The sequence below is a fragment of the Colletotrichum orchidophilum genome, assembly GCF_001831195.1.
Source record: "Colletotrichum orchidophilum strain IMI 309357 chromosome Unknown Scaffold_6.1, whole genome shotgun sequence".
Lineage (NCBI taxonomy): Eukaryota > Fungi > Ascomycota > Sordariomycetes > Glomerellales > Glomerellaceae > Colletotrichum > Colletotrichum orchidophilum.
The window spans coordinates 286,139-312,595 of NW_019172962.1; the positions used below are offsets into that span (position 1 = coordinate 286,139).

Here is a 26,457-nt window from a genome sequence, read left to right on the forward strand (position 1 = left end):
GTCGAGTGGCCGTTGCGGGGTCTGGAAAATCACGGAAAGAATGGATAAGAATGAGATATGACAAGAAAAGAACCCAAGTCCAGAATGGACTGAGACGTAATGAATTTGACCGTAGTAGATCGAGACAGCAAAAAAAAAGTATTGCTGTTGCGACGACACTTCGGGGTGAAGCAGAGTTGGGAGAAGATTCAAAGAAGCTTATCCAGGTCCAGAAACGCTCCACTTGAGTGAAAGCCACCCGCCACCCGGCGAGCTCCCTGGGACCCCTGGCGCCATGCCTCATTTGGCGCCCTGGTTATTGATAAGATAACAGCTTAGATAAGCCCCCCCCTTGGTCGCAATCCGAGCCGTCGGTACGGATCTTGTTGACTGGGTTCAAGTGTCTTGCGTTGCGCTGCGTGGCAACCAATGTCAACTTCACCAAGACGCGTCCCCCGTGTGGAGGATCGCCATCACGTCATCGACGATTACAACAATCGCGCTCACCCCCCCGCAAACCTGCAGTCCCCTGTCTCAATCACACCCAGCAAACAAAATGTCTGGCGAACTCCAAGATGATGCCGTAGAGGCTCTTGAACAGGAGATCAAGGACCTTCGAGCTAAAGGTACGTCAGTCAGGCATGGAGTCTGACATTGCGCAGATGCTGACCTATGTTGCGTCCAGCCGCGTTGTTGAAGAAGGAATTGAAGGTGCAGGCCACAGCACTCATCTCTTCTGATTCGATACGGGCTGCCCTCAAAGAAGACAACGAGAAACGCACCGCGCTTGCACATCCATCGGAACCCAATACCGTCCGCGACCAAGTCCTGTCCCGGTCCAAAGCCCAAGACGCGCACGATCAACAATGTCTCTACAGAACCTGCGCAACAATAACCACCTTCAAGGTCAAAGATCCTGATCCCAATGCCGTCGATCGAGGCAACGTTCTCGGGATTCGCATCGAAATTATGTCCGACGCCAAGTTCCGACGGCCATACTATATTATGCTAAACCGACCGTACAAAGACTCGCGACACCTACGAGTTCACCGGCATACGGTGCCCCCATGCATTCCGCTTGCTGCGCTCGTCGCTCGCCATCTTCCCACACCTAAGTCTGCCGATGCCGAGGGCCAGAAGGCGCAAGATTTGTCTCGTTTCGTGCGAACCCTGAGGAGGGAAATTCTGAGATACCACAACCGGACTGCTGTGATTGGCGATCTACAAAAGGCGGCTGGGTTGGTTGGCGCCGGCAGTGAGGGAGAAGATCCCGAGCAGGCGTTCACAAGCATTGTTGCCGCAGATATCGAAGCCAAGCAGATCAGTATTGAATGGGCCGATGGCAGGGCGGGCAGACTGGTCATGAGCGAAGACGGACAGATCCAAAAGCTTGTCGTGCTTGGCATGGCGGGACGGGACCGAGAGGCTACGAGAGATCTTCTAGGCGACAGCCGTCGCGTAGAAGATGTCGCAAAGCGATTGGCAACATCTTGAGGAACTGGGTCAGAACGGACAAAGATGTTCTCACAAAAAGGGACTTCATGGACTAAAGACCTGTCGCCTGTCGGGGGAAGGAATCCCGCTCTGAACAATCTCGTTCAGGAACCCTTTCTATGGCCTTCGACGAAGATCCTGCGAGGATATACCTCAACCGAAGGCAACCAAACCAGCAACCAGTCCGCACGAGTGACACGAATCTGTGCTGTCAGTTGTCAGTTTTGAAAAAAAGCGTGACATCTGTCTACCTATCTTGACTCATGCACGACTCTCCGAGCTATCCGTAACTTGGGCTGAACGCAAAAATAAGCATATTACGTTCTATTACGTTCAATCTGCAAGGTTATGCAGCCACAGCCTCGCGTCGCAACTCAATCGTCAAGGTATCGAACGGCACTTCTTGCCGGGAGTAAATGGTGGAGAAAGCAGAGTGGGTCACGTCAAAACAGATCGACTGAAGGTGCTCCGCGACCTGAATATCTGTCGTTGATCTACAGCGTCCGGCCAGAAACGTCCGGCGAAGGCACAAGAGCCAGGGTCATACGATCACGGATGAAGACAAGGGTTCTGGTAGCGTGAGGGAGATGCGCTGTAGCCATGCCATCTTGTCTGAACTTGGATGCGAAGATTCGGTCCAAGATGCTGTCACTGGTTACTCTTGGAACGAGCAAAAGGCAACGGAGCAAGTGGTTTTAAAAGTACGCAACCCATTATTTTAGCCTTAACTAATTAAGTTGGGTTCTCAGATGCCTGAGCCGTATTCCTCCTTCGCCCAGGTTTCGCGAAACCCGTGGCGCCAACCCGTCCTGTCTGAGTGAAACCCCATTCCCATTCGTTGATTCCCAGTCATTAACCCAGTTTACCCCATTGTACCCAGTTCCCATGGTATATCATCCTCTGTGTCTGAAACGCAAACCCCAAACAATTGCAACGTGTTGTCTTTTTTCTCTAGTATGTGAAAAGCAAGGCAAAGCAAGAGTGTTTCTTTCTCTTAGATGAAAGCGGCAGCGGCGGCCACCACGGCCACGACCACACCACCTGCGCGCTGCACGTTCTGGACAGCACCGGCGGTAACGACGGCGCGGCTTGTGGTCGCGGTCGGGTTGGGCCTGGTGACGGTGCCTATTTCAGGCTTGGTCGGTGTGGCGGAGGGAGGTGGAGGGGGACTAGACGGAACGGGAGGAACCACGGGAGGAGCCACGGGAGTAGCCTCGGGAGGACTGGAGGAGACGGGGGGAGGGATGACTACGGGAGGCACAGTCTCGGGAGGGGAAGGGTTGCTGGGTGCGGGCTGCTCCGCGGGCGGCGCGGTGGTCGTGGGGGGAGCCACGGGCGTGTAGGTCGGTGCTGGGTTGGGCTCGACGGGGACGGGGCAGATGGTGATGATGGCGGGGACGGTGACGGTCTCGTACATGGTGCCGCCGCCGCCGCCGCCGTTGCCGGGGCAGTCGGTGACGCTGGGCGGGCAGCTGTAGACGGTGGAGACGGCGGTTTGGGTGATTGTTGAGGTGGTCCACTTCCACTGCGGCGGGGTGGTGGTCTCGGGCTGGTCCGGCTCGTCGGGTGGGTAGGTGGGCTCCGGAGACGGCTGCTCGGAGCACTCGTCGCACGGCTTTGGGTGCTTAGGCTTCTTGTGGCCGCCCTTGTCCTTGCCGGGATTCCACCACTTTGGCTTGCCCGGGTGGACCCAGTGCCAGCCGTGCTCGTTGTCGCTATCGCAGTCGTCGATGTAGACTTCTGGATGGGGAGGGTGCCATACGGAGATACAATCTGAGGGGGGACCGGTCATGGGGCCAAACGTCTTGATGCTGAAGTCTGCGTTGCCGTTGGCGAGGCCCAGGGGGTCGATGCCCGGCGGGTAGGTGAAGTCACCGTCCCATGTTGCGCGGGCAACGGCCGCGAAGCCGAGGATTGTGACGGTGCAGCGCATTGTGCGTGTGTGTGATGTTTTGCTCTGGGTAAAGAGTGAATGAATGATACTGTGAAGTAAGGTAGGAGAAATATGGAGAGAGCAAAGGAAAGGGGCGGTATTGAAGGTATTAGCGAAAGTATTGGTATCAAAGATACTAGAGAGAGAAAAGGGAAACGGTTGGGAGACCAGGTGAAGAGCCTCCCTTTTCTATCTTTTCCGTCGCGGATGCCCATATAGGGCCTCAAAGTGACGATGGCGGAGGAATCGGGGCCAGGGGTAAAGCTGCTAAGCCCAACATCGCGAATAGATTCACGGGGCCCCTTGGATGAGTCGCTATGGAGTAGGCCAGTTTAATTGCCGTCAATCTCATTACTCCGCCATAGAGAAGACTCCTGTGACCCATCCAGGAGGGGCTGAAAAGAAGCAACGCCCCGCAGGCCTCCATCGCATGTCGAAGATCTCCCTGATTGGGTTGTCCGGCCTGGGTCTCGACAAAGATCAGGGGAAGACGATCACAAGGGAAGACCCAGCTCGGACGGACGTTTGCTAAAATTACGTTGGATCAGATTGGGACGACAGGTACGGATACGGGAAGAAGGTAGTTGGGGAGGCCCTGTTTCTATACGAGCTCCTCTCCGTTCGGAGAGAAGGAAAGAAGAAGAGACGAGGGAATAGCGGCACAGGGCCGAGATGGAGATGGGCGCAGCTCTACTAGCAAGGCCTCTGGTACAGGGACGGAGCATGGCTCGGCAGATGGGATCGCCCAGGACCCCGGTGCAGAGCAATACTCAACAAGATCTTTGCCTTCAAGGAACCTGGGGGAGGGTCAAGGAGGGAATGACGATGTCACCCTGTCCGACAATCAGGGGAGCGCGCTCTACCACGCTAGTCGTTTATCCCTGCAGACTTGGTCTCGAATGGTGTTGAGCTTAAAGAGACTTCGACTCGAGATGGGCTGACCCCTCCAAGTATGAGGCAGCACAGCCCATCATCCGAACTTTCGAAACACCTGAACACCCCTCCTCCATGAATTTGGCCAATTTCCAACGTCAAAGCATCAGGCACCGCAACGCGGCAGTGTGGCAGTCACCTCCCTTTTCGCAAATTCGGAGAGTTGGGAAACGAGGTTCGTTTATTTGGGTGTATGATGATGTCAGTGAGGGTTGGTGGCCTCCCATCCGCCTCGTGGTGGTAGGCCCATAGGTGGCGGTGGGCTCTGTGAGCTAGTCGCTTAAGACGGATCTACTATAGTCCTCAGCCTCAAGGCAGGTGGTGGTGTACGGCGTAACTTCACGGTATGGGGGTTTCCATGCAGGTTCTCCTCTATGCAGAGAGTGGTATTGAGATTCATCGAGGATATGGCTGGGTAAGATCGCGTCAACAGAATCCCCTTTGCGACGTTGCCCTCAAAAATCGGAAACGCAACGTACCCCCTTGTCGGTATCGAGTTGACAGATGGTATGACCGCATTGCGTCTTAACAATTTTTCTTGGCCGTTCCACCCCCCGTCAAGTTCTGTCAAAAGTAGGAAACCGTCAAAAGAGTCAGAAGTAACGACGGGAAAATTGAGCCAGGATGGACGACAATTCGCCTCGTCATAAACTGCAAACAAGCAACAGAAGGGGCGTCGTCGAATTTGCGGCTCCCAGTTGGGTGGGTGCCCTATACTCGCCACAAACCCGCAGACAAGGAGGGAAGTCTTGCGAAATAGTCTTGGTCAAAGTCCGATTTAACTCTACCCTAGCGAGCGAGAGTCAAGGGGCTCCTCGTCCACCGCAGGAACCCAAATAGCCAAGTAATATCAGCCATGATATTAATGCAATTTTTAATCAGCTGTATTTGGTTAGTCGAATGATACCCACTCGGCATAGCCATTGACGAGCAACTTACTGGAAACCCGTGATGGCTCCTGCGCACTCGTGATATAGGGCCGGCAGCACTGTAGGTGAGATCTCTCTCTCTCTCTTGATTGAGGGCACCAGCTCGGCCCGAAGCCTCACTTGCATAAAGGCCTAGTGAAAATTCAGTTGCCGCGAGCAGCGCACGCATTGCGATGATGCGCCCTGTTGCGCAGCGGCAACCGCCGGCAAAAGCAACTTCACCAGTCTAGAGGTTTCTTGGTCTGTGGCACCGCAGAGCTCGGTGCCCGCTCCGGGCTAGGCTGTCTCTCGTGCTCCCGCGCATCGCCGATGGCGTTGAGGACGATGCCCCATCGCTCAAGCTCGGCGTCTGCAACCTTTTGCCATTTTTGAATGAGGGGGTGGGCACGAGCCACGTCCGCGAAGAGAATTTCATCACCGGCGCGCTCCTCCCCGACATCAAACTTCCAAGTCCCGTCGGTGTTCCAGTACGCAGATCCAAAGATCGAGTCGATCTTTAGCTGCGCCTTGGCGTCTTCTAGGGTCTTGCGGGCTTCCTTGGAGAGGACCTCGTCGTCCTGGCTGCTGCCGCCGTCCAACGCGGCGGCGATGCCCTCGAGGAGGCCAACGATCTGGCCGGCGACTGAGCCAACCTCGGCGCCGAGGCTGAAGCCCTCGTCGAAGCCCGCCTGGATGCTGTGGGCCTTGGCGGCAGATATGCCTTCGCGGTAGCCAGCGTTGGTGTGCTCGGCCTGCAGACGCGGTATGTCGCCCGGGTGCGTTCCCGTGGGCGCGTCCTGGGCGAAGTTGGTTGTTGGTGAGCCGGGCTCCGAACCCCAGACGTCGTCGAACGTCTCTTGCGCCTCTGGCAAGAAGGTGATGCGTGGGGCGTCCATGGCGCTGGTGAATGGCTCGATTTCAGTGTTGTCAATGGGCTGAAGATGCATGGTGTTAGAATGATTTCAAAGGGGCTCAGGAATCCTGTGCCACTGTATTCCGAGGGGGTAATGCGGAGCGATGGCAATGTCTCTTTGGATGATGCTGGAGTTGGATGAGATAGCTTGTGAAAAATTGGGAGCTGCTTTACAAGCAATTCCCCCGCACGTCATATCTCTTCGCACTGTCTACTACACACATTGCTCGCCGCTTGTTCACAGTGCACTCAATGTTCAACACAGTACAATACGCCACGAAAGTGATTCAGCATGTCCTGGCCCACACAATGCCTTCATCTCACATCGTGATCGATCTTGGCGAGCAGCCCAAATTTAGCAACAAGCACAGCAGAAAGGTGATGTATATTGAACATTGAGAGACATTCACTTTTTCCAAGCCTTGCCTTACAACAAATTGATCGCTGTGACCGGCATCCCGAGGTCGTCTGACATCTTGAACTGCCGTGGGCTTACCCCAGATAATCTGGCAGGGATCTGAGGTCCATTCATTTGTAGAGCACCGTCTTTACTCTTTGGCACCAAAATAGAAACCAGGATACCAGTCTCCCCCGGATCGATGTAATTTCCAATCAAAATGAAATTGTCAGGCAATTACATTTGGATATATTGTATTCGCTCGTAAGCAGACGTCTATTATGTACATGGTTTCCTTTTGTCAATGTTTTCATGCCGTATCCAACACAACGACCTCGGCCTCGGCCTCGCCGACGCTCTCGACACTCAACTTGTCGCCAGCATTAACCGCATCTACAAATGCACCATCGCCCTCGGACAAGATAGCATCCTCACGGCCATCGATCCTGATCTTCGCCTTGCCGCTCTTCGTCATGGGTAGGTGGACAAACACCTTGCGCTTCGTCTGCTCCGTTACCTTGGCGCCGACGACCCACTCGAAAACCTCGTTGGGTTCGATGATGCCCGCGCCCATTACGAAGTCGGCGTGGATGGGTATCGTGTCCGGGATCCGCGGCTCCGCCGCCTTCTCCTCAGCGGCCGAGGCGTCGGGCCCGGCTTTTAGGGGAGATAAAATCTTGACGAACCCCTTGCGCTTGTCCTCCTCGGCAAAGTGGCGCGTGTGGTAGGTGGGCGGCAGGCCGCGCTTCCAGGGGACGGCCCAGATCTGGAGGAAGTGCACCGTGTCCTTGTGGTGCTCGTTGAACTCGGAGTGCGCGATGCCGGTGCCGCCTGTGGTGAACTGCACATCGCCGCGGTGCATGCGGTAAAACTTGTCACTCTGGCCGCCCTCGGCGCCCTTTTGCAGCATCGAGTCGCGGTGCGTCAGCTCACCCGAGAGGATGTAGCTAAATATCTCAAAGTCGCGGTGGGGGTGCGTGGGGAAGCCCGAGTTGGCCTTGACGCGGTCCTCGTTGAGCACGCGCAGGGAGCCAAAATTGTTGAACCGCGGGTCGTACCAGTTTGCGAAGGAGAAGCTGTGGTAGGTGTTGAGCCAGCCGTGGTCCGAGTGGCCGCGGGTGCCGCTCCGGTGCGGCGTGATCTTTGCGTGGTGGAGAGTCTTGGACATTGTGGTCTTGACCGCGTTGAGCATAGATGAATCAAACGAGTCTGGGATTGGTGAAGGTATCGTGGTAATTGTTGTCGTATTTGTGTTGAGCTGAGAGGTTATGTCTGTGAAGAAGCTCTTGAGCTGCGTGTCGAAGATGATGATGGAAATGAAGACAGCCAAAATCGCAGTGAGCGTCGCGGTACGAGGCATATATACTTGAGGCTCGTAGCTTCACAAAAGATGGACAACGCTAGTATGGTCGAGAAGCAGGTTCGATCTGGTTTGAGATTGTTGTTCAGCGTTGTTCAGCATTTGCAAATCTCACGGGCAAGCTTATATGTGCCATGGCATCTGGCTGGCGTGCTGCAAGGGTCTTACACAAGGCCCCTGTGAAGCTGTCTAAGCGGTTACCTAAGGGGGCCCTTGACGCAGGCGATGACTGGACGATTTCTTCACCAGTGCGCGCTGCTTAGGATTGGATTATTCATGCTGACAGCTTCGAGAAGAATGTGGTCCCGCCTGTTCGGCCCCGCAGCTGCAGATCTGGTGGGTCATTGTCAGTGACGAGGGAGGGCTAGTGTGATGCAAGAGTCAATGGGCTAGCCCGAAAACCGGGGGATTATCGGATGTGGAGCGAAAGCCAACTTCAACCTCCCGTCTCCAGACTCACGATAAGGTAACACGCACGACGACGATCCAGGTCACTTTGTGTCATCAAATTAGTGTGCCCGACTATAGTGCAAGCTGATACACAAAGTGCTGTGCTTTTTCAATTGTACGAGTCACTCTTAGGCCCACGATGTCAGGTGCTCTGGTCATCTCAAATTCGATTTCTTCAGGATTAAAAACTGATGAAGAAGAGGCGAAACGTTAGGGTTGAGCTTGCGAAACTGAGATCCTATCAAGCGACTCATTAATATCGTTTAAAGAGTTGTCATTTGATTCTAGACTGCTTAGCTACTGTGGCATATCGCGCACCGAAGCCGCGCCATTCAAGCGCGATGAAGGAAATTGCCGAAACTCACCATTGGTCTGTCTGTCTTTATCGTGGCCTGATTGGACACCCCTCTAGATATCGCTTTTAATATGATGCGTACCTTAATGATTTGGACCTGCGTAAGGTAAGTTACGTTTCTAATATTCAAAATTGCCTGCCCATCTTGAAAGACGTACCTCGATATCGAAGTAGCATCACGGGTTTGAAGTTGCATAAAGGGAATGTGAAAATGATAGGTAGGCGGCGGTGATGCCCATCACAGCAACAGCCAGCGCAAGTAAGTTTGACTTGTGGCAGCAGATCATTGAGATTAATTTATTGCTTGAATGATATAGTGTTGCAAGAGAGAAGAAGAGAAGACGAAGGAATGATAGTAGGCGGTTGTCTGGATAGGGCGGCGAATGGATCCAAACACCACCTCTCCTGGCCAAGATCTCCAGGAGTGCAGAATTTGGCCTGGGGATTCCATTTTCGCAGCATAAGTGATTTACTCGTCGCAAAGCCTGTTGCTGTGGAGAGGGCTGTCAACAATCACCGACCCACTTCGACGTCTCGACGTGGAGGACCTGGAGGAAGGAGGCAGGCGCGCACCCACACCCGACTGCGCTCCTTCCCGCCTCTGCCTTCATCTGATGAGTACTAAAGAAAACGCCACAAGCCCTCTGAACACGAGAGATACCCTCTTAGTGAACAAATTCACTCTAAATTGTCACCAGCACAGAAGGCGCCCATCCAGGTCAAGTGGGTCAGGTCAAACTGTGTCTGGGGTCGCCAAGGTCGATATTACGAGGGTTCGAGGTTCGATTTCCGCTAACGCCAATACGATATACGATTTTCGACAACTGGATGGTTGCTCCTGGACCGCCAGTTGAGCTTATCGACAATTTCCCAGCGGCCCGACGACAAGAGATGTAGCTCCCATTCGCCACCGGGGGAGTGAACTCTTTTGCTATTGAAGTAGAATTTCAATTTTTTTATATTCTTGTATTCTGGGGCGGTGGTGTGTCTTGCTGTTGTTGTTCTGTACGTCTTGAGGGGACCGGCTACCATCCAGCCTTTCTTGCCTTTACTCTTGCTGTCTTTGGATAAGTACTGCTTATGTAACTTGTACTGCGGATCGTAATTGAATACCAGCGAGCGAATGCCTCGAAGATAAATGGCTACATACTACATACAGCAGTTTGCCTCTATTGACAGAGCCTGTCTTTGAAAAGAGGTGCTTGGTCGTAAGTGAGGCTGCTTTCCTGTTCTCTCAATCAGGATTGCCCCATCAACATAACAAGAGGGTGGTGGCCAGGGGCATTGTGGCTTGGATTTCATCTTCAACCCACGTCCTTGGCCAAGTCAATATGACGCCGGAAAACATGAGGCCGATGTGTCTGTTGTCATTTATTGGAAGAGAAGCACATCGCATCAAAAGCTGCTTACCTACCTACTACCCATGGATCGGTCGGTCGGTCATGCCCTTTACCTACTAGGTAGTTATGGGAGCCGAAACCTGCTGTTCGTGGTACCAAAAAACCGGACTCGGAATACAATGCCTGATTTTATCCATCGTCAATGCACTATAATCCTGCCTCCACTTGGACGTATTTCCTGATCGCGAAGGATCGTGAGTACATGCATCATAGAGTCTGTCTGTCACATATCCGACTAGACCATAATCGTCGCACGTCATCCTGCTTCGGTTCTGTTACCCCCCGCCCTTCCCCCTCTTCCCCTATCTAGGAATCCATCAATGCAAACAATGTGTGTAGCTAGTTAGCATCGTCGTGACGGGCCTGCCATACTCGAATGGACTTCACCGTGATTGTTCTAATCACATCACTGAGTGTGAACTTCAAGGGGTTCAACTCAACAAAGGCCAAACACGTGCCTGCTGAAAGTAACATGCATATTGGCCAAAACAATAGGTTTCTTGCTGACCTTGGTTTCGACAGAACACGCTCAGCAGTTAAAGGGGGGCGGGGTGTTCCTCAAGGCGGGGGAGGCACGTTCAGGTCAATAAGAACATATTAGTAATAGAAATATACCCAAGAGACTCGTCGAGAGCTATCCGAAAGTGTAAGGTCGTGGAAATTCTCGTGGACTGCCAAAAGCTTAGTCTCCCAACTCTCTGACACCGCCAACACCAGTCGCGGGTGATGTTGCATCAATCTTGATCCTCACGAGTTGAGAGCTAGCCAATGGTACTCTGGAAGCCAGTTCAAGAGCAAGATATCCATCCAATATTGAAAATATCTGGAAGATTGGTCACCGTGTAGAAGGAAGCCCGCAAGCTGGACGAGGGTAGCCGTATCGCCTAGCAGCAACACCGAGACGAGCATGCTGTTCACGTAGGGGCGCAAAGTCGGGCGCTCACGGTACCACAGCTGAAGACATACTAATGAAGTGGAAGAGAATAACTACAGGGGACGGAACTTTCGACATAGTTGTATGCATATTAACGTTGCGGTTGAATCGTGGCACAGGGTCAAAGTTCTAGCTACTGTATGAATGCCTAGCCTCCCGCGGGGGTGATCCGTAAGAGATGTCGTCAGTGCCCCGCTGCGATAAAAGCTGAAGAAAAGTATGGTTTTGGGTAGGGTGATCGCCCGAGTCCGTCTTGAATGTGAGAGATTTCACTATTTGGCTGCTGAGAGTTTCAACAGATGGATTCTTGACGTCGACTCATGGTAGGCTTCCTTTGATTGTTTGTTTTGCGGCATTGAAATTCAGTAGAACGATATTGGAGGGTGTTTGTCAAAACAACAGCCATATGCGGCGCAGTAGATCCTAGATGCAAGACTTGGATAGAAGCCATGATACTTATCATGACCAGCTTCAACTAACCAGGTAGTATAGGACCTTGGGTTCTCCCATTGGAAGTACATCTGCGGTAGTAGCTCCTCTCACACACTGCTTTATTGGATACTAGGGTAAAGCAACATTCAGATTACGCGTCAACCTCGTATAAGGGAACTAAACAAAAGTAGGTGACGGTGACATATGGTTGGCAGCTTTCGAAGGGCAAACCACCGTCGTCCCTTACGTGAACTGCAAGACAGGCTCCATAATCCGCACGACTCACGGGTCTTTGTCCATATTTAAAACTCCAACGCCCTGGCGGACAGTGTGGGGTATGATCCCACCCGAAAGATGACAGAACTAATAGATCGGCGACCCACAGAAGGCTCTGTGTTAGTCAAAACCGTGATTAAGTTGATGTCTTGACATCGTCTTCGGATCTTTCCCGCGCGTTTGTCGGTAACGAAAGCATACTTTTCTAACTTTACAACGAACAAGCGTTGACGAGGAGTGGCTACATGACGTTTCTCTTGTGAAGGTCAACATTAGCTAGGCATCATACCCACACCTTAAAGTGAAAGCCCTAAAACACCCCTAAGGATTTTGAGCAACATCTGAATATCATCGAAACCCCGGTGGACACGTCGAGAGTATATGTCTCGCTGTGAAACAATGATGTTCGCAACTAAGACCAATCAAGAAGCATAAAATGACCTCGGTTCTATCATCCAGGACCTGGCATACAAGACGGGCCCCTGGGACCGGATGACACAACAACTCCCTCAACCCAACACACTCTCTTCAGCCTCGGCAATTCTCAGTGGATAAATCTCCAAAGCGCGACCCATTGTGTAAACAAAATTCAGAACCAAGCTCGAGACAAATACGTTTGGAGATCCAGTATTTCTGCTTCACGTCCGTAACCCACCGCTCGGAAACAACCAATAAATATTACGCACTCCAGATGGGGAAGGCTTGAAAACCATGCAAAGACTGACGTGCAGGAATGTCATCAACAGACTTGACACAACTGCGTCCCATCATCCAAAATGACGTCTCCAAAATGACGTATCCAAAATTCGTCCCATCGCAAGCGCCGCGATATATAGCTCTCCCGAATACCGTTCAATCCCTTTTCCCTCTAATCATTGCCTCATCCATGATAACTATCGCTGCAGTCAGAAAAACAGCAGTTCCGGGCAATGAAGTACGCACAATCTAGGCTCGGGTAGGTATCACCAAGTATCCCCATGTTCTTCGTCATCCCCGGCGAACGTCAAGACGCGACACGACGGTAAGCAAACAAGGCTTCGCCCGCGTCCCCAGCGACAAGGGGTGTGTGTGTGATGGCATCCATGGCTCCGAGCCAAACGAGCAGCCTTTCGCCACAAGAAAGCCTGACAACCGGTTACGAAACCAAGGTACGCAGAACTTAGAAGGAGGGTTATGTCGAATATCTTCCGTCGCCTATGCGACCCCAGCATCTCAATCCCGCCAGAGTTTATCTAGATTAAGGAAACCTACTTACCTCTTTTTTATTCCGCCCCTTACCTTACCCCCTTTCCCAAGGTAAAACGGCTGAATTCCCCGCCAAAAACAGTAATCGATTCGTCGCCGGAAGAAAAAGCACATAGACAATCGCGCGCAAAGACGCATTTTCTTTTAAGAAAAGGGCGCATAGCAATACACCGAACACGCACACCCCAGCCGTTACATTTAGGGTTGCTCTACTTACGACGAACGTTCAGGCTCCAATCAGCGTGATTGACAATGTTTAGTGAACTCCCGAGCAGTTCATGCCCCCCCACCCCAAAATTCTCCCTCAGACTTGGACCTCGATGAGCCGAGCGTCAAATCCCCCCCCCGGAAAAGTAAGAAAAGAAAAGAGAGCATGACCATAGCTCTGGACAGGGGCACTTGTCTCTCAATGTCACGAATCTTTTTTTCTGTCAACCTCGGTGAGCTGAAGCGGCACATAGCTCACCATTTCGAGGTACGTCCCAAGAAGCTTGTGTGTTAAACTTTCTCCCTCTTCCCACCGACTCTGTGGGGAACTTTCACACCCGGAGCATCGTGCCCGGGCGTGGAGAAATAATCGCCGATCTGCTGGCCCCGCGGGTCCCCGCGCGGTGTGATTGTGTCCCCGGAAATAAGGAGGCGGCCGCTGCTTCAGTCAAACTTCTTTCTTACACCGGTGAGGTCAAGAAAGGCATGGTATCCTTCCTCGTCCCGGAACCAATTCCGCGCAATGCCAGAAGGCTTTTCCAATATACTTGGAAAGTGACCGATAATTTCCTCCTTAAGTTTGGCAGCATTTATTATAGGGGTCTGATATGCAAAACCTTGTTGTGTGTGTGTGTGTGCGGACAAAAGTTTCGCGCGCAGCCGCGGCGACTACCAAAGTTGGCCTTTAGATTGAACTGTCAGGGGTGTCGAGAAAAAAGGTCCTGCAAACACTTGTTCACGGACAGACCAGTTGAGTTTGATGCATGTGTGGGGGGATCCATGACCATGCGTATCTGCGCACGTTGGTGGTAAAACGCAGAGGTTATTCTGACACTCGCAGCGCTTATGGGTACTCTCTGAGGAAAGAATGCTCTGTATCCGTATCCGTGCATCAGACGATTATCTTGATCCCAGTGAAGTCGGGCTTTTGGTGGGGGGCTCACGGCAGGTCGTGAAGAATCTTCTCAAGAAACAGGTCGGGCGCACAACGACGTAAAATCTCACAGTCCTGGAACATTCGTTAAATTAACCCTCCGAGTCCGCTGATTTCGGCACTGGAAGAGGGACTCACCAAGAGACGAATCCGATGGAACGGGTAGGTCGCGCTCTCACCGCATCGCGGCCGGGTCCACAAACATATCTCAATCGCAAAACCGGCTGCGGTAGCAAGGTTTTCGGTTGCCAGCACTGCGTTTCACTGGGGTCACTGCGACGCCAGCCGGGTGCCAATCACCGCTCTGCCGTTTTCAGATGCCGGGAGAAGACCGGCGTGAGTATCGGCAGGATGCAGAGTGGGGGCCCCACTCCTCCGTGACGGCGGGATGACTGATCGGGGTTCATCGTACGACGGCTTTTTGGTTGCAAATCAAGCCGCCTAACCGCCCTAGCCATCCACCGCAATCCCCACCGCAAGGGAAAATCACCAATGACCTCCACTGTAATTTTTTTCCTTTTTCTTTTTTTTGCTTCTGCGCAGCAGCAACAGCTGGAGCGCACACACCACGGGTGTCCGTCCCTCTCGGCATTACGGAGCGGACTTTGGTCGGAAGACGTTCGGGCAGCTGGTAACGGTTACCTTGTCCAGACCGCGGCGCGCTTGTACCGCGGAAGTCACTGGCATAAGGTAGTGAAAAAGGGTTTTCATGCTCGTCTCTAGGCCTACCCGGCGATACATTGCCTTTCTCGTAATTCATGAGGTAATGGTGTACTAATGAGGTATTTCCGTGTATGTGGGAGATTGGTCACTGCACGGCTCCAAAAGCCGGCACCTTCAAGGCTATGATAACAGAAATCAATATCGTGTGGAGTCGCAACGCAACGCACTTTGTGATCGCAAATTCAACATGTTTGACTCGCGCGAGCATGATATTCCTTGGCAGCCACCCACCTTTTACAGCTGGCGACTTTTAACCATCCGCAAATCGGTTTGTCATGTGACGAAATAGGAAACCAAGCTGACAGATGATTTCTACGAGAGAAAAGCTTGGCAAGCTATCACTGCAGATCCGAGATCTGCTTCCCACAGTCGCAGCTTTGATTGAAAGGCTCTGGCATATCCTGGCCGAGGAAGAGGCCCATGCGTTCCGTGGACGGTCATGCTTGGAGCTTGACTAGGCGCGGTGTGAGTGACAGAACATAGACCAATACATGACTGACCTACAGATACCTCGGCCAACGGAGCCATATCCGTGCATGCATGCAAATCGTTCGGGCCTTGTCGCTCGTCGTACTATCATTTCCTGATCCTTGGAGGATGGCCCACCTGAGAGAGACGATTTCAGATGCCAAATCATTTGTGACTTCTTTGCTGGTGCCGCTGGTCTCCTCAAAGTCTTTGCATAGATGCCCATGGAAATCTCAGATCCAGCCCGGAGATAGCAACGGGGTTCAGGTCCACTCCCCCGAGTGTTTTGCAGACAGGGGCGGGTGGCGTGACGTGACTGTCAAACCGCTCTTCACCTCCGTCGGGGCGTAGGCTCTGCTTCGCAATCAGCCGTTCAGCTCCCTTGAAAACATACCCAGGATGAACGAGTAAGGTACGTTGGCGATCGAGATTCTGGGCCCCCTGAATGCAGAGTCGGCCAAAGAAAAGCTGAAAACATGCATGGAGTCAGTCGGATCAATTGTTCTGATCACGTCTCAAGCTTTTCCGTATGCCCAAAGACGTCACTTGTTGATGTTGAAAATTGCTTACAGCCTCCGTTCATGTGGATCCACAACAAAAAGGCCTCAACTTTGGTGCACTTTGTGAATACCTAGGTCCCCCGGGTGCGTGGGTACCGCTAAGAGACGCCGCTCCGGGGCCCGCTGCCGGGTGCCAAGACCACATCGGCATCCGTTAATCTCCAATCCCGCAATCCCGCTCGCGAGTCTTCCCGGGCCCGGAGTCTAGCCAAAGACACATAAGGACAGAAAACTCTGTTACCAGCGAACCCCACCACCCTCGGTTGATAAAGAACTAACTTGAGCTTCCCTTGATTTTGAGTGTGGACAGAGCGATCATGCGCCCCGAGAATCCACCAGGGGCGGGAAGACGTGCAACCCTGGTGCGTATCAGCTATCGGACGGCGGTGTCGCATATGTCGTTCGGGACCGACGAGCTTGTCCTCGATGATGCGGAATCACTAGGAGGGGGGCCCCATGTGAAGGGGAGATGGCTAGCACGACGATGGTTCTCTAGTTTCTGAGCCGGCGTTCAGCATCTGGAGTCCAAGACCCATGCGGCATCCCAACTCTGTACGTTGTCAAGGTTGGTCTAGATACGGGCCGACAGGTTAGACCGAAGACTAGAAGTATTCCGCCGATTTGCGCAGAGCTCTAGATAGAGCCTCGGGCGCGCAGATGACGTTACTTGCACCCAAATGTGCTGTAGACACAGAGGGGGGGCTTTGTGCTTGCCATCGTGGCATGACAGTCTAGTTACAAGTGCCGATTGCCATTTTAGAGGCACGAGGCCGCCTGTCCAGACCTATTTGGAAACCTTGATACGTTGAGGAGACTCGATTGGAAATCCTTCAGACCGACAAAGGTCGAAAACCAACACCAAATCAAAGTAGGTATCGCGTAGCGGAACAGCTTGAACGCCGCGCCGACAAGCAATGAGGCTCCAATGCGATCACACGTCATACAGATTGTCGTGGTGGAGTCGAACCTCGGCCGAACTGGAAATTAGCAGAAGCCGAAGTCCGCTCTCGAGCACGAGGGGACCGGTGGCACTGCATTGTACGGATACATAGAACAGCTGGTAGGGCGGCTGGCGGGCTGGCGCTTACAAGACAGCGGGCAGAAGGGTAGAAAAATCGGTGGGCTACCCGATACTGATGGTATCCCTGTTTCAGGGCCTGGTTTGTAGGAGATGGTGGTCGCCGAAATGCATGCAGAGTATCCGTAGTGTACCCGTACCATCCTCAGCCCGCGTCCAAGTGCCTTGGTATCGCGATGGCGGGGAAAGGAGGCGAATAGTCTAAGTGAGCCATTTTTGAAGAATCCGGCTTCTCCCTCGGGCCCTTGATGGAAGACCCTGAAAGAGCTGATTAGGGGGTCATGAGGAGGTATCCGCCAGACGGGGACCAGGGGAGCCCAAAGCCTTGGATCCCGATCTCGTGGCGGGTGGAGGGGAAAGTTTCAATGTCGCGATGGTACCGGATGGAAGGTGTGCGGCGCAGCAAGCAAACGGGGTTCATCTTGCCTAGGTATTCGTAGGTCTTGGGAGAAAAAAAAATTAGGAAGCCCAGGGTTGGGGTCGCTCTATTCGGTGGTTGAGAGTGTAAGTCGGAGACCGAAAGGCCGCTTTCGTTGCCGAGAGATGGCCCATGATCATCAGCCCAGGATCGACCGGGATAACTTTATGAAAGCTAATGCATACCAGACGGAGAGCGGGAGGCATCCGCTGGCCTGGGCGGGCTGCGCTACCTGGCGGATACTGATCCGAACCAACCCTACTGTGGCCCCGTGCTACGGGTTGGGCGTGGTGGGACTTAAGATTATTGAAAGCATGTGGCCTTTGATGACAGCGGGCAGGCGGCGTCATCGACAACAGGCCAGACGGGGACGATTGAGGAAAAACAGGGCGATCGTTGCCTTGTGAAGCTTCCACGTTAAAATTTGACGACGAAAACGGGCGCGCGGTGGTGAAGGATCATACCTCGGAAGTGATCGAAAGAGAACCGAGTCGATCTTAACCGGGCGGAGGATATCGAAAAGACCAGACCGATGCGGTTTCCGGGCGGGATTCAACGGTGGGGGAAATTGCCGATGATCTGATCAGGCGACGTGAAGAAGCTGCGCGTAGATAAACAAAGATTGAGATTCGAAAGGATGGCGCATGGAGATGGATGGTGATTTCGATGGGGGGGGGGGGGGGGGGGGAGCGGGGACTTCGGAAAAAAAGGCCCACCACGGGCACTGACCCCCACAGATCTCCATGTGGAGCACGGAGGGGGGGATTACTTTCCCTGCGTGGGGGCCCAAGGTGAGGGGTGGGTGGTTGGGGGGGGGGTGGGGGGGGGGGACTGCAGAGGTACTCGGAGAATACAGCACCTCAACGTACCTTAGCTCACAACGTACTAATGTGAGTATCCGTAGGGGGAAGTACCTTTCCTGCGTGGTGGCCGCAGCTGTGGGTGTGAGCGGCACTTTCCTTCATGGGGTCAAGTGGATACGGCACTTGATAGCAGTGTAGCCGATTAGTCAGTTGAGCCTTGATCCGCGCCAAACCGGATAGAGACGCGGAGATGACCCATTGGAAAAGAACCATCTTCTAGAAAAATTCGACGGTCCCACGATGGTTTTACCCCGTTGTCGTGATGGAGGGGGATGCGAGCGAGGATGAGGTTACACCCGACGGGCGATTTTCCGCTCTCTGATGGTGCTTCCGCTGCACGTCCTGTGTTCTGAACATAGTTTACGAAATGGGGGTTGAGTACATCAGAGTACGGTGGGATGCGGCTGCTGGGCTAGTTTCTCGATGTTGTGTGTAATCAATGGTCAGGATGATTGGTTGTCTCTACGATGTGCCTCAAACTATCCATCCCCCCCCCCAGTCCGGCGATTAACTAAGCTTTTCGTGCTCCTCCGCCGTGAGATGTCTAATTCGTCCCATGTTGAGGCCGATTGGAGTCGGCGACGGCGCCAGCCACAGGCCGATGAGACAGGGTTGTCGTTTGTTACCGCCGCGCACGCGGTGGTACTGACGGCTCGCTGTGGCTTCGTTTTGGAGGGGATACTCCCTGGTGGTGCCACCGTGATATGACTCTCAGAGCTATATAGCAGCTTCCTTGGGCCGAAGCCATGCTTCGTACTGAGGGCGCTTTCCCGGACGAACCTTAATGGCTCGGTTTGCAAAGGACACGGCATATTGCGACGGGTGTGTCCTATCCAATCGCGATGAGGTGGAAAAAGCCGGCTGGATGGCTTACTACTGTGTAAGGTTGTAGGAACGGCGTCGTAGACGTCAAGGTGATTGACGGTAAGCAACCACTTACACGGAGTTGTTATCTCCGCTCCGTGGAGCTATGCCCCAAGACTCGATTGGCATGGGGGAGTGGAAGACAGCACGATGATGCCAACGTTACGTGCGATGGCCCATTCTTGACAGGAGCAGTTAGTTATCTCACCCCCTTAGACAGAGCCATGCAGTGAGTAATTATCAGCGATTCTAAATGGGATTGGCCTTAGGAGTCACAGTGGGCTTGCCATGCGGTTGTAGTGACTAAGCAACGGACGGGCGTGAGCGAGAAGAATGCAGAAAAGCTGACAGTTGTGAGGGGCATGTCCACTTTATCGGTGAATGCACGGGAGGAAGAATCTGCTAGTTAAATCCGGCGGGAATACCTCGCGGGCGACGAGTGCGGATGGATATATGAGCGTTATCTGGTCAAGACCCACTTAGACCCACCACCGCAAGCCTCTACAATGTACACACCTCTACTTCGAGTGGAGGGTGCCTGATCCTTCCCGGCCTGCTGGCACCGTGGCACCTCATTCATGCCTGCGATTGTTTACCGCTTTGTATCTCCACGAGCATCTCCACGACAGGTAGCCTAATTTTTGCCCTACCTTAGGTAACCAAGTGGGGGACGAAAAAGAATGCATTCTTTCTGACACATACACAATCATTCTTCGCCCAGTAATAGCAAATAAAGAGCCAAAAAGACCGAAGAAAAACTCATCTAACAGGAAGCGTAAGATTTAACAGTATATTATACGTATGTGAGTGATGGAAAAAAGGTCGCGGTAGAATAGAGAGTCTGCGCTCTATTTTGTCCCCCACTTGGTAGCCTATCTACAATACCTCACCTTACCTTAGGCACCTTAGGTACGTGACTACCTTAGGTACCTATGCACCTGGGGCTTTTGGTCCGGGCAAAAATGATCTCCATTGCTTATTTCTCGCCCTCCTCCGCCCGGGCACCGTTTCGGGAACCGAGTCGGCCAACCTCGCTGGAGTCTGGAGCAAGGAACCGGCAACTTGGACGCAGGCACCAGAAAGCATCTCGTACTCGTACGGATACAGCAACCCCAGATGCGTACCTTACGAGGTATCTGTACGGATACACCAACCAACTGAGCAGGGCATACTTGCTGCACGGGCCCTTCGATGCTTGGCGCGCGGGTCGGTGCTGGGCTGGTAGGTACAGCAAGGCACAGCAAGGCAACTAGCACTCCACGTTCTCAGACAAACAGAAAGAACCCCAGGGTTCCAGAAGTCTGGATGCCAAAGAGGAAGCAACTAATTCGAATGAGTACTGACGGCTGTTGAACTTGCAGCTGCCTCAGACCTTCCACAGGCATCTCACATCCCACATGGAAGGGATGGCAACCACAGCTCTCGTGTGTCGCCTTCGGTTCAGCTTGATGCATTGCAACTCGATCCGCCACAGACACATCACGACTGCAACTCAACATCGCCGACCATGGCCGCATGAATCTTGATTGCATGTCAACGCCCTTCAGCCCAAACCAACCCTTGATCACCTAGAGCTGGCCTTGCGAGCCTCTGCCCCGTGCGGTACACCTTCACCTCTTCCTTCTCACGGCACTTAGTAGGCTCACGAGACCTGTCTTGGCGGCTTGTCAACGGTGAGCCGTGAACCTACCGCCGGTGGAGGAGCGGGCCAGAGATCGGCCTCGCTGTCTTGAGTCTTGTCCGTGCTCCGCAATCCCTCCGCGCACCACCATCGGCGAATAGGCTGTCGCCCTCCGTTCCAACACTATCCTCATCGTCGCCGGACTTTCGCTGCAGTCCACCTGCCCGACCCTTTGCAATCGATCGACGAACCATTAGCTCCGCCTGCCGCCGTGGCAAGCCGCCGCGTTTTGCTCGGCAAGAAAACATTATCGCGGCTCTTAATCGTTGACTTTGAAATAGAGTTTGCTGCTCGAAACTACACGCCATGACGTCTTTACCCTCTTTCCACCCTCGGACGGTGTCACAGTATCAGACGGGTTTGATGGTGGGCTCAATCCGACTGCACGCTCCTGCCGCACGGAGTGCTACGATGGCCAGAAGTTTGAACTGAAGCAACTCCTCATCTTGCCGTCAGTGGACTTTCAACAGACTGCCTTGAGCCGCACCTGCCCGTGAGCTCCCACAGAGTTCGCGGTTAGGTATTACCTATCTTCTATGCAGCTCGTCGAAGCATCGTGAACCTTAGCCGACTGGTAGCTGCCGCTCTTGGCGCATATCAGACTTTGGTACGCACCGACAGCATGGGATCTTTCACCATGAAGTGAATTAGGATGACACAAAAGTCCGCCCGCGGCGAGCATCCCACCGAGGCTGTCGGCACCGTTGGCCTCAACTAGGAAGTCCCTGCATGGCTGGGAGCTCGAACATCTTCCACTGTCTGTTCTCCGAACCTGTCCCGGAGGCATTCGACCTTACTGACACGCTTGTGCCCTATTGACAAGGGACCTCGTCCCTCGTCACAAAAGATGAGCTCTTCCTTTCTGGCGGCACCTTGCCAACTACCAGTCGGGCATACAAGAACCGTTGGACCAATTTAGCCCCGGATAGGAGAACAAGAGGATCGGGACCGTGTTAGTGCCTGTAAGGCGCACTTGGGTAACGCGACAAATTTGGAAAGATTTTGGCCCAGCCCAATGGGTTATGATCCGTCATGATTCATCAACCCTGGCACCCTGTCGATTTGCCCGAATTGGCATTCCAGTCAGGGACCAACCAAGCATAGCAATGCCAGTTGGCAAATTCCGTCTCTGGCGTCATCAATTCAATCATGCCTTGTTGTCTCGCCCCCATTCGAGTCCAGAGCCTCTCGAGGATCGTATAATATCGTGGCTCCGAGCTATTGACCTGGAGTCGTGGTAGATCGCATCGTCGATGATAAACGCGCAGTAAAAGTCAAGACCCCGCCCTCGGCGCCGGCCTCGTTTACAGGCCGGTATCTTGGCGTACGGGGTTGCAGTTCACCCTGATCGCCCCGTCAGCGGCCCCGTGAGATTCCGCCGCATGCACAAATCGAGAAATTAGGATTATGAACAACCCGGCATGGTCATCGGACTCACTGCATTGAACCTTGACGTAGTGCCCTCCTCGAAGGCGTCCGCGGCTCAGCGAGTGGTATGGTGCGACGGAGGGTACACGACTACACGTTTATTCCAAAATCGGACAGGCCAAATGTACAGACATGAGAGAGACGCTGGTGTCAACATGACCTTACCGTCCCGTGCGGACGGGTGGGGTTGGGGAGAGAGCAACGCTGCAACGCTGCAACGCTGCAACAGAGAGACAGAGAGACAGAGAGACTGGAGAGGCTTATTGTCGGTGTCGGAGGGATTTGTCACAATGACTGTCTCTCGCGTGTCCTGGTCGACTATTCCGTTCCATTCCTTGGGCCCATCACCCATGCAAAGCTTACTCAGGTCGTCGGGGACTTAGCAACCTCCACTCCCGAAGTATCGTCATGTACCGATCAGTCCCAGCAGCGGGCCCGCTCAACCTGACAGCACCATTACGGGCCTTGTCCTCGCACAACCCACTTTCATGAGGCGCACACTCGGCTTGGTTCCTACGAAGTAGCGTTCCGTTCACGATTTATCGAGTGTTCCCCGAGGTAGATGGTCCAGACTCGGCCCATGCCAACATACTTGCAGCATCATGTCATCTTTTGTTCATGACCAAGCCCCATTGCTTGGAAAGATCCCATCTCTGGATCCCGGCTGAGTCGTGGATAACCCTGCTTCCTGAATATAAGATGTGGTCGGCTGTCCCGTCTGATTGGGATCCCCGTACAAAGGATCCAGAAGCTATTCATGTTTCGAATCGGGGACCTTGATCACTGTCCATTTCAACTCCGCCGAACTGACGTCGATACCTTCAATGATCTGATGCACAGAATTCTTTCTTAAAAAGGGACCATCTCGACCCGGAAACATTCTCTCGATTCACACTGCTACATCCAAGGCAACAGCATCACCTCGAAACAAAAACCCCGAGGTCTCATCTTACACACCAGGATTCACAAGAACCTTCTTGTTACACCAAGCAGCACACCTAGCAGCCTAAACAGCCAACCTATAACCCATCCACCATTTCACCCACCACCCATATCCTCCCGCATCCACCAACCCGCCAAGTAATAAGAACTTTGGTGACGAATAGAGAAAAAGGGGGACTAAGGACGAAGGCCCAAGACCCTGGGACAGCACAGCAAGCTTGGCAATAAGATCCGCTCGAGACACGTCCGTTCTGCAGTCAGCAATCCGCCGTATCAACAGCAGCAGCAGCATCAACAACAATTACAGCAAATAAGCCGTACTACGTACAAGCAGCCGGCTTGCAAATCCAATCCCAATCCCTTTCCTCGCCGTCCTCTGAACTCCGCAGCGGACTTTTCCTGGTCGCGGCTAGCTCTTGGGGGAAAAAAAAAAAAGGCTACTAGCGCGCTACTACGACTAGCTACATCCCACAACTTGGCTACGTACCAGACGTACTTCCATACTCGCTCTCCTCGATTGAGCACAAAACGGAACAAGGATCCCTATCGTGGCCGTCTCATTTTCACAACTACTGGGCCCGCCCGCGCACTCGGACATAAAGACGTCGCCGACCGTTAATGCCACCCGCCGACTACCTAGACCAGGCCGGCAAACCCACACCTACACCACCACCTATTCGTACCTAGACGTTGCAGCACCCGCACCCGCACCCGCACTCGCTCTAGCAGACTCCCACCTGGCACCCAGTCTGCCCTGCCCTCCACTGTACTTGAAAAGGTTCCTTACCGCACGCCGCTCGTCGTTCCGCACAGTCGCACACCCTGTCTCCAGGCTGCCCTGCTCTTGCCCTGCTTGGCATTGCGAGCGACCGAACTCTATCAACCCCAAAAGCTTCCGAGGTCTTTTCCCTGCGCATCACATAATCTCGCGCGCGCACATTAGACGCACCCCGTCTACTCCCCGTCGTCTCCCCGTTGCTGCTCGACATTAATAATTTGCCAACGCCCTCCACCCCAGTACCCTGCCGTGCTTACTGCCCGCCCTCTTGACCCTAGCGCCGCGGACTCTTGGCTGTGTCATCCCGACTCTTTTACCTTTTTGGTTTATTCTTTAACTGGGTCGGCTCTCGTTCTCGCTATCATATATACTTCACTTACACGGCTCCCATCCGCAGTCGTAAACATAAACTTATACGCTGTTTGCCCTTTCGTCTCCATCACCAATAACTCCTCCGTTTACACACCGCCACACCTTACTCTTCCTCCCTCATTGCCACCTACTCCTCTCATAACTATTAATCATCCATCACAATGGGAAGCGGTCTACCCACACCTCCCTTGGAGGAACAAAAATCCAGGAAGAGCTCCTCCAGCTCCAAGTCCATCAAGCCCAACCGCCACACTGCTAAGCGTGCCAGCCCTCATAACGCTACACAACATCACGATCACACCTCTCAAGCCATGTCTGCCGACGGACGCCATAAGAGAGTATGGAAAGCTTGCGAAAGATGTCGTATGAAGAAGACCAAGGTAAGTGACGCCGCCACACCCAACCCGTTCGCCACAAGCATCTGACTCTCTTATCTCAGTGCGACGGAGAATTCCCCTGCAAGAGGTGTAAGGACGACGGTCTCGTCTGCACCGCCGGCGTTCGCAAGAAGACGGAATACAAGCAGCTGCCCAGAGGGTACGCCGAGGTTCTCGAGCACACACAATTCGCACTCATCGCCACCGTCCACAAGTTGTACTCCATGGTTAGGAACCAGCAACAATGGGATCTTGGTGAGCCTGAGCTCAATGATCGAGGACAACCCGTCATCCACAACATTGCCCAGAAGCTTGGATGCATTCGGCCCAACAGCGATATCGACTTGCCAGTTCACTCGGTATTCCCTGAGGACGAGGCAGGCTTGGCCGAGTTGGCGCGTCAACTGGAGGAACAGCAAAAGGAACGTGATGTGGAGAAGGCGATGAAGGCCGAAGTTGACTCTACTTCAAGCTGCGAGCGTTCAGACCGCGCAAGCTCCTCCGACGTCGATCACTCCGAATTCGAGGCCGATTACCGCAAAGCCGTCTTTGGCGGCCACAACAACCCAATGACCATGTCCCCGCAAAGTTTCTCTACCGGTTACACTGAGTTTGATGTAGACTCAGTTGCCTCGCCCATCGATCCGACCGCCGCCATGTTCCAACAAACCCAGTCTCCGCCCATGAACGCTTACCAACAATGGAATATGCCCAGACAATCAGCACCCTCTTCAATGGACCTCGCTCAGCAATTCTTCCAACATCCCGGCGCTCTCACAAACATGGACATGCTCAATCAAGGCCTCATTGAATCAGAATTCGGTACGATCAAGCCTCACGTCCTCAACTGCCCGAACCCCGAAGTAATGATGGGAATGGGCGACCCGATGATATACGGCGGCTATGACGGCGAGCCAATGCGACTGTAATCCAACCAATCCAACCAAATTACAACAAAGCCACTGAGCATTTCAACTACGGATTATGAGTTTATAGAGTTGGGGGCATCGGCTGGGGGCCATGGCTCATCAGGGGCGCACAGAAGATTTGGGAACATGGGTTTGCGAATTCTAAATTTTTCAATGATACACCGCGAAGGCGTTGCTTTTTGGGAAAGGACACCATCTCGCGAGAGAAAGGCGTATGACGGTTTTCTTCTGGGGGGGTTATTTGTTTTATTTGGGTAGTCGGATGAGGATAATCACCACCGTTCAAGGGATTGAGATAGTGAGCGGGATAACGGCCTTTGACAAGAAGGATAGCATTGAGGTGACGATTTCATGTTACGACAACAACAAATCGAAACCGTTGTATCAACTTTTCATGACCGTGTCTATTTACTTTCGTGTAATGGCCAAGGATATATGGGCGCTGGGTTCAGCTGGCCAAGATTTTAGAGAGAAAAAAGTTTCATTTTACGGATACCGCCCCCCCTTTCTCCTACTTTCCCACTTTCACAGAGTTGGGACGGAGGCAAGCTTTGCATAATGCTGAACCAGGGGAGGGGAGGTCAAAGTACCCTATGCTTTTTTACCCCCCCTTCAGTGTAAAAAATAGATTACGATACCAATTCACCACTCTTTGAGCAAAAACAGAAGAAGACCCAATCCCAAACCAAGGCATGCATTGCTCATCTTCGATTGGGTGTCATTTCTACCGAATTGGGAACATTCAAGACAGGCGAGACAGGTCCGTGTGAGCATGTCGTTAACCCGCGAATAGTTCCTTTTTTCCCCCACTGGCACGTTGATGTAA

At 53.2% G+C, this 26,457-nt stretch overlaps 6 protein-coding genes across 6 annotated transcripts; 3 read left to right on the forward strand and 3 right to left on the reverse strand.

Annotated features, from left to right (window-relative positions):
* Nucleotides 1-535: 535 nt before the first annotated feature.
* On the forward strand, nt 536-1,473 carry CORC01_01200 (cenp-O kinetochore centromere component; the record flags this gene model as incomplete). Its single annotated transcript, XM_022612856.1, has 2 exons — nt 536-605; nt 665-1,473. 2 exons carry the CDS (start codon nt 536-538, stop codon nt 1,471-1,473), a joined length of 879 nt encoding a protein of 292 aa, XP_022480617.1.
* Nucleotides 1,474-2,467: 994 nt separating this feature from the next.
* Nucleotides 2,468-3,406, reverse strand: CORC01_01201 (uncharacterized protein; the record flags this gene model as incomplete). Its single annotated transcript, XM_022612857.1, has 1 exon — nt 2,468-3,406. One exon carries the CDS (start codon nt 3,404-3,406, stop codon nt 2,468-2,470), a length of 939 nt encoding a protein of 312 aa, XP_022480618.1.
* A 2,080-nt stretch (nt 3,407-5,486) lies between these two features.
* CORC01_01202 (Yae1 protein) lies at nt 5,487-6,194 on the reverse strand (the record flags this gene model as incomplete). The annotated part of the gene is made up of 1 exon (XM_022612858.1): nt 5,487-6,194. One exon carries the CDS (start codon nt 6,192-6,194, stop codon nt 5,487-5,489), a length of 708 nt encoding a protein of 235 aa, XP_022480619.1.
* Nucleotides 6,195-6,867: 673 nt separating this feature from the next.
* On the reverse strand, nt 6,868-7,917 carry CORC01_01203 (pirin; the record flags this gene model as incomplete). The annotated part of the gene is made up of 1 exon (XM_022612859.1): nt 6,868-7,917. One exon carries the CDS (start codon nt 7,915-7,917, stop codon nt 6,868-6,870), a length of 1,050 nt encoding a protein of 349 aa, XP_022480620.1.
* A 12,891-nt stretch (nt 7,918-20,808) lies between these two features.
* On the forward strand, nt 20,809-21,372 carry CORC01_01204 (uncharacterized protein; the record flags this gene model as incomplete). The annotated part of the gene is made up of 3 exons (XM_022612860.1): nt 20,809-20,907; nt 21,087-21,298; nt 21,348-21,372. Coding segments are annotated over 3 exons (336 nt in total), but the record flags the coding sequence as incomplete, so codon positions are not given.
* Nucleotides 21,373-24,486: 3,114 nt separating this feature from the next.
* Nucleotides 24,487-25,631, forward strand: CORC01_01205 (uncharacterized protein; the record flags this gene model as incomplete). Its single annotated transcript, XM_022612861.1, has 2 exons — nt 24,487-24,705; nt 24,765-25,631. The coding sequence occupies 2 exons, from the start codon at nt 24,487-24,489 to the stop codon at nt 25,629-25,631; spliced, it is 1,086 nt and encodes a 361-aa protein (XP_022480622.1).
* Between the last annotated feature and the right edge of the window lie 826 nt (nt 25,632-26,457).